At 51.0% G+C, this 14,492-nt stretch overlaps 1 protein-coding gene across 1 annotated transcript in view; it reads left to right on the forward strand.

Annotated features, from left to right (window-relative positions):
- Positions 1-14,285, forward strand: part of CDH20 (cadherin 20) — a 172,918-nt gene extending 158,633 nt beyond the window's left edge. The window contains exons 10-13 of the mRNA XM_045850344.1: positions 1,302-1,423; positions 4,355-4,472; positions 8,632-8,883; positions 12,738-14,285. Of these exons, the coding sequence (XP_045706300.1) occupies positions 1,302-1,423; positions 4,355-4,472; positions 8,632-8,883; positions 12,738-13,243 (998 nt within the window). The 3' untranslated portion in view covers positions 13,244-14,285. The remainder of the gene's footprint in view (positions 1-1,301; positions 1,424-4,354; positions 4,473-8,631; positions 8,884-12,737) is intronic.
- Positions 14,286-14,492: the final 207 nt, after the last annotated feature.

Genomic DNA, 14,492 nt, shown 5'->3' on the forward strand with positions numbered 1-14,492 from the left:
AGCATTTATAACAACCCTTATTATACTCAGGCATACAAAAATTTCAGACATCTTAAAATAAAATGCAAATTTATTAACATAAACTTAAAAATGGAATAGAAAATAAAATTGAGATTAGCATACTTACTATAAACTTAACAAAAATTACATTATTTACTGCTATGTACTTTTTTCCCACAACACCTAGTGATGGTAAATGTTCAGATAAATTACAGACCCTAATGTACTGGCCGAAGTATGTACAGCCATTCAGGGGGGCAGTGTGGCAATTAATCTTCTGCATTAAGATTCTCCACAATATTCATACTTTTTCTCAAGAGTTCTACCTCTAATAATTGTCTTAAGGAAATAACAATAGATATCAACAAAAATTTATATACCAAAATGTCTACTGCAATATTATTTAAAAATCAGAATTAACTAGCCCTGGCCAGGTAGCTCAGTTGGTTAGAGTATCATCCCCATATGCTAAGGTTGCGGGTTCAATCCCTTGTCAGGGCACGTACAAAAATCAACAAATCCACTGTTACGATAAAATTTAAATTTTTACCCAAGCAACAAAAATATTTACGAGGGAAACACAGTAGAGCGTTAAGTATTTTTGAGAAAGGAAAAATGAACCAGAAGAATGAGGCGTTCTGATTTACTAAATTTATTTACTAAGAATAATTTGTGCATCTTATAATTTCTACTCTGTCTTCTTGGGATGGTGACTAAAACAGGAAAGACAGGAGGGGGACTACGGGGGCTGTGAAACTGTCTTTGTGTGGCAACGCCAAGCAAAAATCAAACCAAAAAGACATCTCCCTGTGAGTGGCGAGTAACTTCTCCCGCCCCAGCCAAAGACAGGGGTGCACGCAGTGCGTGTGGTCCTGCGATGACCCCGAGTCCCTGGGCGCGGTCATCCGTGTTCCTGTCAACAACGTGAACCCTTCCGGAAACAATCCAAAGCACACAAGGTTTCGCAGGAATAAACCCAAGCCACACAGAACACCTCCCATTATAAACGGGCTATTTTCGAGCCCCACACACAGAACTGACCTCCTTCATTCTGGAACCTGAAGTGTGACAGCCAAGGGAGAGGTTCGAACCCTCTTTTCAACACTCACTGTTTGATGCCTGCTCCCCGTCCAGTCTGGCCCCGCGCGGCATCCTGACACCACGCGCCCTCAGACACACACCTGCTCCTCCCCACGCTGCTGCGCCCGGCCACACCCCTCTAGGTAACACAGCGGCCACTGCCGCCTACGTCAGCCGTTCCTCTAAAACCTCACCCCCGCTCTTCCCTGTGCTCTCCCCAGACAACCCTTCCCAGGTCGGAAGTGCTTCTGTCACAGTCCGAGTCCTGGACGTGAACGACAACGCTCCCGAGTTCCCCGGGTTCTACGAAGCCTTCGTCTGTGAGAACGCCAAGTCGGGGCAGGTAAGGCTGCCTGCGAGGCACACACCTTGGTGAGCTCCCCCAGTGCGGGCATGACTGTCACGGGTAGCCAAATCTGCCATCGAAGAAATTTAGACTCCGGCGTGCCCAGCTCCTTCTGTATATCGCGTCGCAACAGTTTATTAGTTAAGACAACTACCTGGGGTCTCCATCACATTTTATGACCTAAAGAATGCTTCGATGACGGTCTGATCCGCCGGCTAGCCTGCAGCAAGCGATCCACCCACCGTCAACTGAACTGCGGAGAACCAACTTGAATAGCACGCGCTGGGTCCTGCAAGGGAGACGCCGCGAAGGTCAAAAAGAAGAAGAATCCTCTCTTTTCCTCAGTTTAGCACTGGTCCCTGACAACATTTGCAGTAGGGACGGTTTTATTCTTATGTCTTCCTACCCCTCGTTCTTAACTTCTGGCAACAGATACGTGGTTTAGGGACTGCCTGATGGATTCTCGGAATGTTTTGTGACCTAAAATTACCTATCCTCACTCCTTCCTCACTTAAACGCCCCTTTTATCAGTGCTGCTGATGCCAGGTACGTTTTGAGAAAAAAATTAATCTGAAGGAAAAAATTTCTACTTATTTGAAATAACTTTAGTTCTCTAACCCTCAGGAAAAAAAAACCTGTATATTCTTTAAAGTCCGCTTTTAAACCTAAATGAATATCTGGTTGATCAACTGAGAAACATCCAAAACCCTGTTTGGAGTGGCCATGCAGCGACATCTGGACAGGACAGTCGTCCACCCTGCCCCCACCCTTCCACACCTCAGATCGCAGGCCGCCACGTCCACCAGTCTGCGCCCGCTTTGTGAGACTCATTCCTCCCCTACTTACAGCCCAGCAGACTCCCTCACAGCCCCGTCTCCCCGGGGCACATGCTGTGGCCCCAGGGATCCTGGGGGTGGGGTGCAAACGGGTCAGGACAGTTTCAATATGCAAGTTTTGAGCTTGTGGCGTGCATGTCTCCAAGGCGAGAACGCAGGCTTCGGCAATCCAGGCCTTCCGCTGCCGTGGTTCTGGTGCTCTCTCCTCCCACTCGCCGGCACCGCCACCTCCAGCACCCTGCGGCACAGAGGCCGTGTCTGCACGACCCCGAGCTCACCGCAGACCGACCCACCACGCCTTTTCCATTCTGCCGAGTCAGTGTATTTGTTAAGACGGTTTCCCGTCTTCCGGGGTGGGAGGGTGTCCTGTAGAGATTCTGAAATAAATCATCTCATCCACTGACTCCTGAAACTCTGTGCAATGGTCTACTGCACTCCTAAAGCTTTTCAAACAAGTCTGGGGTAATTCTACTTCCACATCCACTGAATTTCTGGTCTAGAAAGACCTGAAATTTTACGCAGCTCATAAAAGTTACAGTGAAGACTTTATAGCATAAGAAATGGTCCGTGTTATTATAAGAAAGGAGGTATAAAAACTACGTGTGCATGCTGAAGCGATGTAAAATTATGTCTGTATGAACCAAGATCAGGAGACAAGACACAAAAATAGCAACAGCTACTATGCATGGGTGGGTTTGAGTGAGGGGGGTTGGGCCTTTATCTTAATACTTTTTGTTTTACATTATGACAATGGATTATAAAATAGAGTAACAAAATACTGCTTTATAGTATAGGATAAGATTATAACATGACAAATACATAATACTTTACACCACGATATGACGAGAGGCTAATTTCTTACCTATGATATGAAGAGAGTGCTGAGTAGCACAGCAGAAGCTTCCATGCAGCCCTCGGCCTCACCGAGGTCGTCCGCTGGTTTCCTCACGGGCCACCCTCGCCGCAGGGTGTGGGTTGTGCCGGAAGCTTGTGGGGACCGGGGGCAGGTGGCTCTCAGCAACTGAGGCAACCCCCAAAGGGACAGACAGGTGAGGGCTGGGGCGCCGAGTCCTTCACTGAAGGGGGATCTGAGCGGCGCACTGCCCACCGAAGCCCCCTTGCTGGGGCTTCCCCTGTTATGTAGTCCTCAGATGCTGTGAGGGAGGCACTAGCTCCCTCAACTTATGAAGAAGTAAAGACCAAGCAAGCCCACCTGGGCCCAGCCGACCTGTGCTGTCTGGCTGCCACCCTGGCTTTCAACAGCAGGACGTCGCGCCCACAGGGCCAGGCCCCGCAGGGGTGGAGGAGCGTGTGCTGTGGGTCGACAGAGAAGCGGACGCACAGAACGGGGTATCTCACTCCGCTCTCGTAGAGGCTTGTCATCGTGGGCTTCACAACCAGGAGGCAGCTAACTACTCGGAAAGCACTGGGGAAAAGGCCAAGTCTGGGCTGGAGCAGCTCCAGGAGGCGGCACCGCCTCCTCCTCTCCGCAGCCCCCAGGCCTGCTTCTGGCCCTGGCCTGCCCTGCACACCCCGCCCTGGCGGACCTGCGCTCTGCCCCTTGTGCAGCGCCCTTCCTGCCAACAGACTGACCGCCCTGTGACCCGTTCCCCCGACACAGCCAATGTGCCCTCTAGGTACTGGTCATGTTTAAATAGGGACCTCTCAAAGATACCCACCTGACCCTGAAACATGAACCCCACCGTGGGGTTAAACCGGTGGGGTGAGAGGATGAAAAAGTGGGGGCCGAGCAGCACCCCGCAGCACCCCGGGGTTCATCTGCTCAGACTCTCCCACTGAGGCCGCCTGGAAACCGTGGGCGTCGGCGTGAGAGTATGTCATGCGGATGTCTGACATCCGGGGTATTCAGATGACACCCACCTGTGACGTGAACGTGGTCAGGCCCAACAAAAACCAAAACGAAGCCCTGACCCGACTTGCAGGACCGCACGGGGATCTCCCAGGTAGGCGTCAGGGCACCCTTCCCGCTGGGGCAAGTAGCCTGCGGTCGGGTTCCAGGGCTGGGGAGGCCACTGGGCCCCAAGCTTCTTCCTCTGGCCCCAGCTCACCTGAGCTCATGTCCCTCCCTCAGCTGATCCAGACGGTGAGCGCCGTGGACCACGACGACCCCCGCGGCGGTCAGCACTTCCACTACAGCTTGGCTCCCGAGGCCGCCAACAACCCCAACTTCACCCTGAGGGACAATCAAGGTAACCAGTCGGGTGCATGGTGGCTACCGACGCTTTTCCACAGTTTGGGCTAGATACCCGGGGTTATCCCACCGAGTGTCAAAATCCGCCTGCTCTTTACTAGCAGGGAACACATTGATGCTAATTTGTAGTGTCTTTCCAAGTCTTCTCTCAGAACATCAGAGACAAAGGACGTCCCCTGCTGATTCTGAAACCTTCCCCCAGTCAGTCCACACAGGTTGAGAGCGGGCTGCGCCCCAGACGCCGTGCAAGGCACGCAGGCAAAGACCTGCCTTGGCGTCGAGCCGGCAGCCGTGTTTGTCCGTCTGTAACTACGGGAAGACGCTGAGAAAGATGATGGAAACTGAGCGAGATAAAGAGGGAAACCTGAGGGGACACTTCTAAGCAAGGATCAGAGAGGGAAACAGCAGAAAGCTCCCCGAGCAAACTGGAGGCAAAGGCGACGTAACAGAGGCGGCAAAGGGCAAATACGGGGTCACAAAGCGTGGTTTCAGCATTGCGACAACTTTATTACTGTAGACAGACACCGCCAGGGCTTCCCCGCTCCAGCAAGGGCACCCTCCCCGCCACAGCCCCGCGGGAGTGGGATTCCAGACCTTCCTCTCCAACGAGCACCAGACCCGCGCGGGTTTTTGCGCCTAGCAGACCCTCCCCTGCGCGCCGAGGGGAGGCTGAGGGGCTTCTGCTCTCTGGCCGGGTCCTGCTCGAAGACAGGTCAGAACCAGTGAGAAGTAACTCAGGTCTGTCGAGTGGGCCCCTTCTGTCACTAACTCTGCTGCCCACCGCCTGCTGCCTTGAGGCGGGAGGGGTGCGGGGGCTTCGTTTCCACTCCCACTCTACAACACAGATCGGCAGTTTATCACAATCTAAACAAAGGCTAGCAAAAAGTTGTGATTAGGTATGCCTGGCCTTGGTCTCTAACAGCAATTATCTTCTGAGACTTAGAGAATTAATTCCACCCCACGTGATAGATTCTGTTATTAAACGTTGAGAGTATCAAACCTGTGTTCTTCTAAAGGAAAGCACTCTTCCAAGTCACGCCTCTAATCTTCTACAAGTTATCACTATGGCAACTTTGGAGGGAAAGGTAATACAAACTATAAGAACAGAACGACTGCAATTAAATACCCGGGTATCTCCATCGGGTCAAACTCCGAACTGTTCGCTCACATGCTCTACAAGGGAGCCCCTCCCTCGAAGCGGCCGGGCCCCTGGGGACCGGCCTCCCCGCGGACGCCCCGGGGAAGCAGCACACGACACCGTTTCTCCGACCTTCGGCCGGGTCGCTCTGCCCCTTCACTCGGGCACCTGTCAGAAACCGCGTGCAGCGAAGCGCTGCAGATTCCTGGAAGGTCAGTCCGGGCACCGGGTCACGGAGCCAAAGCCGTAGAAGGACGGGCCACCGAACGCTACGACTCAAAAAAGAAGCGACCCCTCTCTCGGGAGGTTTTCCACGGTGGAAGCTGACACGCGCTCAGTAGGAGGAACGAGCTCCCGGTCTCCTCGTGACCACGCACGCCACGAGCACCCTTTCCTGAGGCTCACCGGAAAGCCGGTCCACACCCGACACAGCAGGTCTACTGCCAGGCCCCCCTCCCGTGCCCGAAACATGACACCCTTCTACGAACACAGCAGAGCACACGCTGTGTCCAGTGAGGCCCTGCTTTTTTCTACCGCCCAAAGCATTATGGGAAGTACTGTGTGTGCACGGCACTTTACCATTCCAAATGCGTTTCCCCGTGCTTTGCTTTACTTGGTATTTGTAGTAGTTCTATAAGGTTTGAAGGAAGTGACTAATCCCTCTGATTTTTATAGTCTGATTTGGTGTACAAGGAAAGGAAACAAATCAGTGAGCAAACATTAAGATTGGGACTGGAAATTGTGGCCTGTTTTAGCCACATCAAAAAAAGAAAAAGAAGAAGAAAAACGTCGTGTGTCACCTCGGAAACAAATACTTTTTCCAAATTGGTTACTAAACCCCTGGTTGTCATATCCAACAAAAATTCTGCGACTGTTATAGCCCAGACCCCTTCCAGGAGCAGACTCGGCAACATGATGCTTCGACCTTTTTTTTTTCATCTTAAGTAATTCTGAGGTCAAGAAACACGTGATGTGCGGAATAACACTTTCACGAAATCGGCTCTGGTCAGACTTTCTTAGGACCTGGACTCAATAGAACTGAAAAACAGAAAAGATTTCAGTTTCTGAAAAACAAAATTAAAACTGTGAAACGGAACTAACAGTATTTAGCAATTAAATCTGGAAAAGAGAAAACTGAGTGGGTTGTGTGGTAGGTGGAGATAAGAATACAATCCCCAGGATGGCAACCAGTTGCTGTCTTTATCTGCAAATAAGATGAAAGGCCTGTACCAAAGCAGGAAGGGATTTCAATTAGCTGAATAATTTTCAGCTAATGTCACTGAACTAAATAAACTTTTACATAGTACAATGGCAAGAGTATAACTTTGGAATCAGAGAGAGCAGAGTTCAAATCCCAGCTCTGCTACTAAGTTAGTGACTTTGACCAAATTAAATCATCTCCCTGGGTTAACTCTCTCATTGTAAAAGGGAGAGATTATCACCAAATTGTTGTAAAAATTAAATGAAATGCTGCATGTGAAGTTGAAGCACCTGACACATAGCCCTCAGTGGACAACAGCCACCGCCATGAAAAAGCCGGGGAGGAGAAGGTGCAAAATTTAATTAAGAGGGAATGTATTAGTCAGTATAGGCCAGGTTATGCTGCAGAAACAAACGATACAGAAATCTCAGTGACTTAACACAACCAAAGTTCATGTCTTGCTCACAGAAAGTTGGTAGAGGGTCTGACCCAGGAGAGCTCCCTGTCCGTGTGCGGCACAGAGCCCCAGGCTGTCCGGGTCTCCACCCCAAACACCCCTTCCTGGCACCACACCACGGCACAGCGCAGAGAACCACACACCAGCGGTCACGTGGTTCTGCCTAGAAGTGACATGATGGACTCTGTGCTCATTTTTCACCACCTGAACTGTCCAAATTCAAAAGGGTAGAAAAGTATAATCCTTCATTTTGTATGTCCAAGAAGGGAAGGAGAACCAGAAATGTTAATACTGATATTAATAATGTTTACTTTGTTAGACTCTCAGAATTTCGTGTGAAGTTGTAGACTCTTCCCTGTGAAGTGTGAAACACATCCAGAGGACTCTCCGTGGTGACTGTCGCTTTGAGAGTCACTGCTTCTGCGTCCTACCATCTCTCTCAAACTTTTCCTCTGCCGAAAGTGGTCTGAGATTTTCAAAAATATCTGATTTACAATTCAAACCCACTCAGGGAAACTTGAAAACACAGATTAAAAAAAAACAGAAGACCCCAAAACATCACAATAGGCCAGTGTAATACAAATACACATGCACGCACACACGCTTTGGGGAAACGACAAATAATTTTGCTAATCCCTTTTAAAACTGGAGGGGAGAAAAGCCAGTACTGCTGATCAGGAAGGGATTTTCACCAGGTTCACATTGACTACTCAGACCACCAGACAGGGAGAAATCACAGGGTGTGTCACGTGATTAGAGGATTTCAAACGAGCCTCTGCTGAATGAGTGGGTTCTGCTGAGAGCACAGGGCTGGTGACGGCGTTTCAGAGGCATAGAGAAAACAGCAGAAGACGTGAATTCTAGCCCAAGCGGCAAAAACAAGCAATCTGCCACGGACACAGGGGCTCCTCGGCATCCTTCTTCTAGAGGCAGCAAGGGCCCGGCCTCAGAGAGCTGCCGAGGCCCACAGGGCACCACCGACTGCTCGGTTCTGTCAAGCTTTCCCAGGGACATTTCAGTCAGATCTGAAGTCTGACAGTTTGCCCTGGGCAATCTATGTCACCCAGGGAAAGACATAATCTCAAAAAGGGTTTCTCTCCTAGGCCTCGGGGTTTTGCCCAGAAGCAAGTAAAATCTCGGTTTCTGCATCCAGATGCTGATCCACACAGGCTGCAGCTGAAGGCCTGCAAGGAGTGTCTGACCTCCTTCTCTCCGTCCCACAAACACACACCCCGAGCGTGCCTGCCCTGCCCGGAACTGTCCTCAACCCAAGAGACCAATTCACTTGCTGTGTCTTCCATTTTCTCCTTCCCCCTCACTCTCCTCTCCCCCTTGTCCACCCTGGAACCCCTGTCCTTCAGATAACACAGCCCGCGTCCTAACCAGGAGGTCCGGCTTCCGGCAGCAGGAGCAGAGCGTCTTCTACCTGCCCATCCTGATAGCGGACAACGGGCAGCCGGTGCTGAGCAGCACGGGCACGCTGACCATCCAGGTGTGCAGCTGCGACGACGGCGGCCACGTCCTGTCCTGCAGCCCTGAGGCCTACATGCTCCCGGTCACCCTGAGCCGGGGTGCCCTCATCGCCATCCTGGCCTGCATCTTTGTCCTCTTGGGTGAGTAGGTGGCCCCCTTCCATCCTGTGGGTCCTGCAAAGGCTTACTTACTTAGACATCACTCAGTCGCTGCCCCGGCACAGCTGCTCAGAGCTGGTTGTCCGGGCCATGCTCACTACAGGCATCTACTGCAGGCCCGGGAACTACTGCAGGCGCTGGGGCTAACAAACAGACGTCCCAGCTTTCACAGAGCTTACTGCAGGACACAGCAGTGCATTCCGACTCCACAGAACCGAAATGACCGTTTTGGACAGGACACGACGATCACCTCCTCTAACCCTTCGTTTCAGATAAGTGCCAGTTAAATCACAAGGAGGCAGTGAAAGGCCTAAGGACAGAATGTCCCAGACACAGCCAGGCCTGAGATGCAGGCAGGCCCCACACTGTGCACCCCTGTATCCAAAAGGTACAGCTCTTCTCCTAAACAGTCACCCCAGATTCTGCGGGTGGCAAGTGTCAGAGAGAAAGGACAAGGGACTGGGCGTTCTGAGGGGTCAGGAGACGTGGTAGGTGCAGTTTTAAACAAGGTGCTGAGGAAAGGCGTCCCCAGAAGGAGACCTGGGTACAGAGGTCTGAAAGAGCGGATGGAGCGCAAGCACGGGGCTGTCTGGGAAAAGGAGCTGTCTGGGCGTAAGCTCCCTTCCCAGGCACTGCGGCCATCCGCCGAAGGGCAGTGACCAAACGGGCCGGTCGCCTCTGCTGGTGAAGTGAAAAGATGTGCCCACAGGCCGGTGTGCCACAGGCACTACTGGGGGAGGGTCCTTTCTCCCTCATCTTACATCACACTCATGGCGGCCACCCAGCCCTGTACAGAAGGCCATTCGTGTGACTGTTTCTGACCTCCACACTCAAAAACAAGCAGTGGAACACCTAAACCAATTCTTGAAACCAAGAACATTTCTGTACATATGTCCCCATACATATATAGTTCATAACATACATATCTTACTGAGAGAAAAGCAGATTTAATAGATAGTAACGTCATCCAACACAAAAGAAGTCCCGGCACTCTACGAGAGGAAAGGGGAAGCACCGGGGACTTAAATCGGAACAGACGCGCAGATGCCCACACCCCCCCTGGGCCCCGGGCTGACCTCTACACGGAGACCCGTCAGACCACAGAAAGGTCCCGACTGCAGAATGTTAACACGTGACTGAATGTTAGGTAGGTCTGGAGAATATGCTTCTCACACACACAAAAAATATTTTAATACAACATATGGTTTAATTCTGCTGCTTTAGTTCAGTGCTACATGAAGAGAAAAGTATATAAATAAGCCACGTTTCTAAGTCCTTGCAGCCAGGAATCACAGGGAACTGTCCTGTTTCTGGTCCCTGCCGCAGCAGCGAAGAAAACCTTCCTGCAATTCCCCGAGTGCCCATAAGGTGGCGCTGGGAGGCCTTGGGTGCCTAACGGGATAACCCGCAAGAGGCCTTGGATGAAACTGGCTCTTAGGAAAACGTCCACGTTTTAGGTTCACCCTGGCCCCAGCGTAGAGGTGCCGGCATTATACAAAGACTGATTTAACGAGTCTGGAGCGGAGAGGCTCTCAAGTTGGCAGTGCTGTGCGAGGGGCAATTTATTGTACCTCCCACACCCATTCTGCCTTGTCTCTGAATTGCAGAGAGTAAACACCTTGTCGGGAGCTAACCCGAGCAGAGCTGTGGTGAAACCCTCACGACACTTTAGTGTTTTAGGCATTCTTATTTCTAGGAATGCACTTCCCGCATGAAATATAACTCACAAACGTGAGTAAAGTTAAACTGAAGTTGACCTGTCAACAAAGTACTACATTTTGTGGACAATTAAGTAAACAGTAATTTTGATTTTGTGGGATTCTTCTTTTTTATTTCACGTCTCAAGTAGGTATCTAGTTCCTAGAAAACGCCCACCGGCACAGCTCATAGGCTGTGCCTGGAGTTCCTAAAGAATAAACATCCCCAGAACCAATTCTCTTCTGTCAGGGAAGGCTTTTGGCTGAACAGGTGCTGGGATTAACAATCCCAAATCTTCTCCCAAACCTGATTTTGCAATACTTGCTGTTTAAATGAGATTATCTGCAATACTTGCTGTTTAAATCTGATTATGGACACTCGGGGAATCCGATTAAAAAATAAATATGCAGCAATCTGTATTTTTCAAGAAACAGACCGGCCCCATGAACTGCCTCACTCTTCATGGCCATCAGAATTCCTTCCAGCAGATACTCGGAGACTTCCAATTTTCCTCCCTAGTGTTTTCCAGTGAAATGACATCCGGTGTCACCGGTGTGAAGGTTTTCCCGGGCCCTTAGGAAGAACAAACTAGCCCCGCCCTGCATTCCCTGTGCAACACCTGTAACCCCACGACAGGCTTTCTCGCTGCCAGACTGTCTCCTGAGACTGCTGGTGTATAAGAGCAGTCCTCACATTCCACATTGTCTCCCCATGGGCTAGCACCGTGCCTAAAAAAATACCAAGTTTAGTAACTATTTACTGAACCCCACAAAACACTTGTTCACTTAGAACCCCACTTCTGCTGTCGCTGTCCACCCACATCACACCCCAGCCTCCGACTCCCAGTTCGAGCCTCCACGCCCTTGGAGCCTGTTGGCCCTTTGCTCTGAAGTCCCACAGTCCTGCAGTCCGTGAGTGCTCTTTTTGCACACCAAGAAAATACACGAGAGTATATAATTGTTTCCTCTGTGTGTTTTTACCACTCATACTCTTAGGGGAAATATTTGGTATTAACACCATTAAATGCAATTACCAAAAAGCATATTCTACATTCAAAAAGCATTATTATTAGTTTTTTAAGTCCATCCATTACTTTACTGGGCATCTGAAGGTATCCCATGTTCCCCCTGGAAAAACTGGGGTCTCATTCTGCAGTGCTGTCAGGCTGTCCCTGCTCATCAGCTGTAACAACGTCCACCCGAAAAATAATCAATAGCAGTTCTCCAGCTAAAACCTCAACACACTTCCTGGAAACCATTTTCCGTCCCAGAGACAAACAGTTCAATATGATCTAGTCAAGCTCTCCTTTAAACCTCAGGGAACACATCCTGAAAAAAATATGTAGCTATTTATTGGGATAAAATTTTAACCAAACCTGCAAGCCCACACTCAACCGGGTGGTGCTTCTCTGACACCACGATGAACTATATACAATGTCACTGCTCATTCCCCGCCTTCCGCAAACACCGTTGGGTCTAGAAAGTCACGACCCGGTCTCCAACTAACGGAAGGCTCTTCAGCAGAACTGAATTTATCGGAGAAGAGCGGTCATTTACGCTCTCTTTTCTGGAGGAGACATAAAAAAAGGAGACTTCTGACTGACACTTAGCAGATGAGTCTTTTTACAAGTGCCCTAATACAGGATATTTACAGAGCAGGATCCTATTATGCTGCTGATGCAGGAAGGCGAGATACCATTTACATAATAAGATGCCACATTACAGTAAGAGAAACTTAGAGCCCTCTTAGAGAGTCGGAAGACGTGCTGTGATCCTAAGCCTGCACTCCGGGCAGGCCACAGCGCCCCGGCTGTGTGATCGGGGTTTCGTAAGGGGTGGTGGGGTGCATGCAGCCGCACTCGCTTTCAAAGCGCCAGGCTGATGCAATGAGGCGCTCCACGCAACGTCCCACTGAGCCTGGAGAACCCACAGGGCTTCACTTGCCCGCACTCGCAACCCAACCCGGCCGAACCGGTGAGAACCAGGCGGGCCCCGCGGTTGAAAACACCCCCAGGCTGCCTCCGAGCTCCCCGCCCAGAAACTCGCCCTACCGGGGGTCGATCGAGGCCGTCTCGGGTGGGGAGGGGGGCGCGCGGCGGGGCTCCCGGGTCAGCTTCCTGTGCTCCCCTCCCCCCGCAGTGCTGGTGCTGCTCATCCTGTCCATGCGGAGGCACCGGAAGCAGCCATACACCATCGACGACGACGAGAACATCCACGAGAACATCGTCCGCTACGACGACGAGGGCGGCGGCGAGGAGGACACCGAGGCCTTCGACATCGCGGCCATGTGGAACCCGCGGGAGGCGCAGGCGGCGGGCGGCCCCAAGACGCGGCAGGACATGCTGCCGGAGATCGAGAGCCTCTCCCGCCACGTGCCGCAGACGTGCGCGGTCAGCAGCACCGTGCACAGCTACGTGCTGGCCAAGCTCTACGAGGCGGACATGGACCTGTGGGCCCCTCCCTTCGACTCCCTCCAGACGTACATGTTCGAGGGGGACGGCTCGGTGGCCGGGTCGCTGAGCTCCCTGCAGTCGGCCACGTCGGACTCGGAGCAGAGCTTCGACTTTCTAACTGACTGGGGTCCCCGCTTCCGGAAGCTGGCCGAGCTCTACGGGGCGGCGGAAGGGCCGGCACCCCTCTGGTGACGGAGGCCCCCGCGCGCCAAAACCCTGAACCCCGACGTTCCGGGAGGATGCTTCGCGGACGAGGTGCCGCCGCCGACGCCACGAGCAATACTGTGCTGGAGAGTGAGAAGCGGGGAGCAGAAGCGCAGAGTTCTCTCTGGATCAGCTTTACTACTTGGTTGGATTACGGAAACACAAGAAGAAGCGGGCAGAATCTCCCATTATCTTTTTTTTTTTTTTTTCCTTTTTAACTTTCGGGACACACTGTATTCAAAAGCTTGGAGTCCAAGGTGAAGTATGGCCAGCTCAGCTTTTCTTTGCCTTTCACCAAGGCCTTTCTCACTTTTCCACCACAAAGAGGCTCTGATCTTCGGGTGACAATTGAAAGCGGACAGCAAGGTCTACTCTCAGATTCTTTTTTATTTTATTTCATTCTCCAATTAAGAGTTCTGCTGGCGCATCAAACCGAATAAACCAACCCACACAAAAGAACGCTGGGGGGAAAAAATGTGATTCGGTGAAATTAACCTACTCATCCTGGGATGGATGGAATTTCTTTTAACCCTTTTGAGACCGAGTGAGGGCAAACGGCCTTGCATGGGGGATGGATGGGCGGGGTGGGAGAAGGAAGAGGCATTGACGCTGCGCTCAAGTTCAGCGGCTGAACCGACAGCTGCTGGCATTACAACTGACGGAGCTCCGGGAGCTTGGAGTGCTCTTGTTCTCGCGGCGCTTTCACTGTGCCCCTGCAAACTCGTTCAGAAGGAAGCCAGAAAACCTGCCTCTTTTGCACTGTAGATGTCTCTTCCACGTGCCAAATGTGAAGATTAGATGCTACACATGAAAGCCAAATAAAAAGAAGTATCTGATAAAAGCATGGGTTAGAGGGCTTTCCTAATCTGTGTGAGGTCAATCCAAGGGATGTTTACATACTGTAGATAACCTACTTGAACAAAAACCAGTATTATAGAGGATAAATGGATGTAAGAGAATCACATGTATAAGTTTTGTATATTTGTTAATAATTTTGGTAATAAATATGATGTACTGCATCTCAGTACCCTAGCACTTCTTTTAATAAAAGTTAAATAGAAGGGAGAGTCTGTTGCTAATGCTTTGAATTCCTGAGCAGGTAGAAGGTGGCTCTGTGATCCTGGCCTGGCCACAGATGCTTGGGGCTAGAGCTGGTTTATGGGGCAGAGCCAACAGCAAAGAAGGGTGAGGCTGCGCCTTCTCTTTAAGTCACTGAACACGTGAACAGCTATAGTTC

Source organism: Phyllostomus hastatus, unplaced genomic scaffold (genome assembly GCF_019186645.2).
Source record: "Phyllostomus hastatus isolate PE091 unplaced genomic scaffold, TTU_PhHast_1.1 phas_contig_80, whole genome shotgun sequence".
Classification (NCBI taxonomy): domain Eukaryota; kingdom Metazoa; phylum Chordata; class Mammalia; order Chiroptera; family Phyllostomidae; genus Phyllostomus; species Phyllostomus hastatus.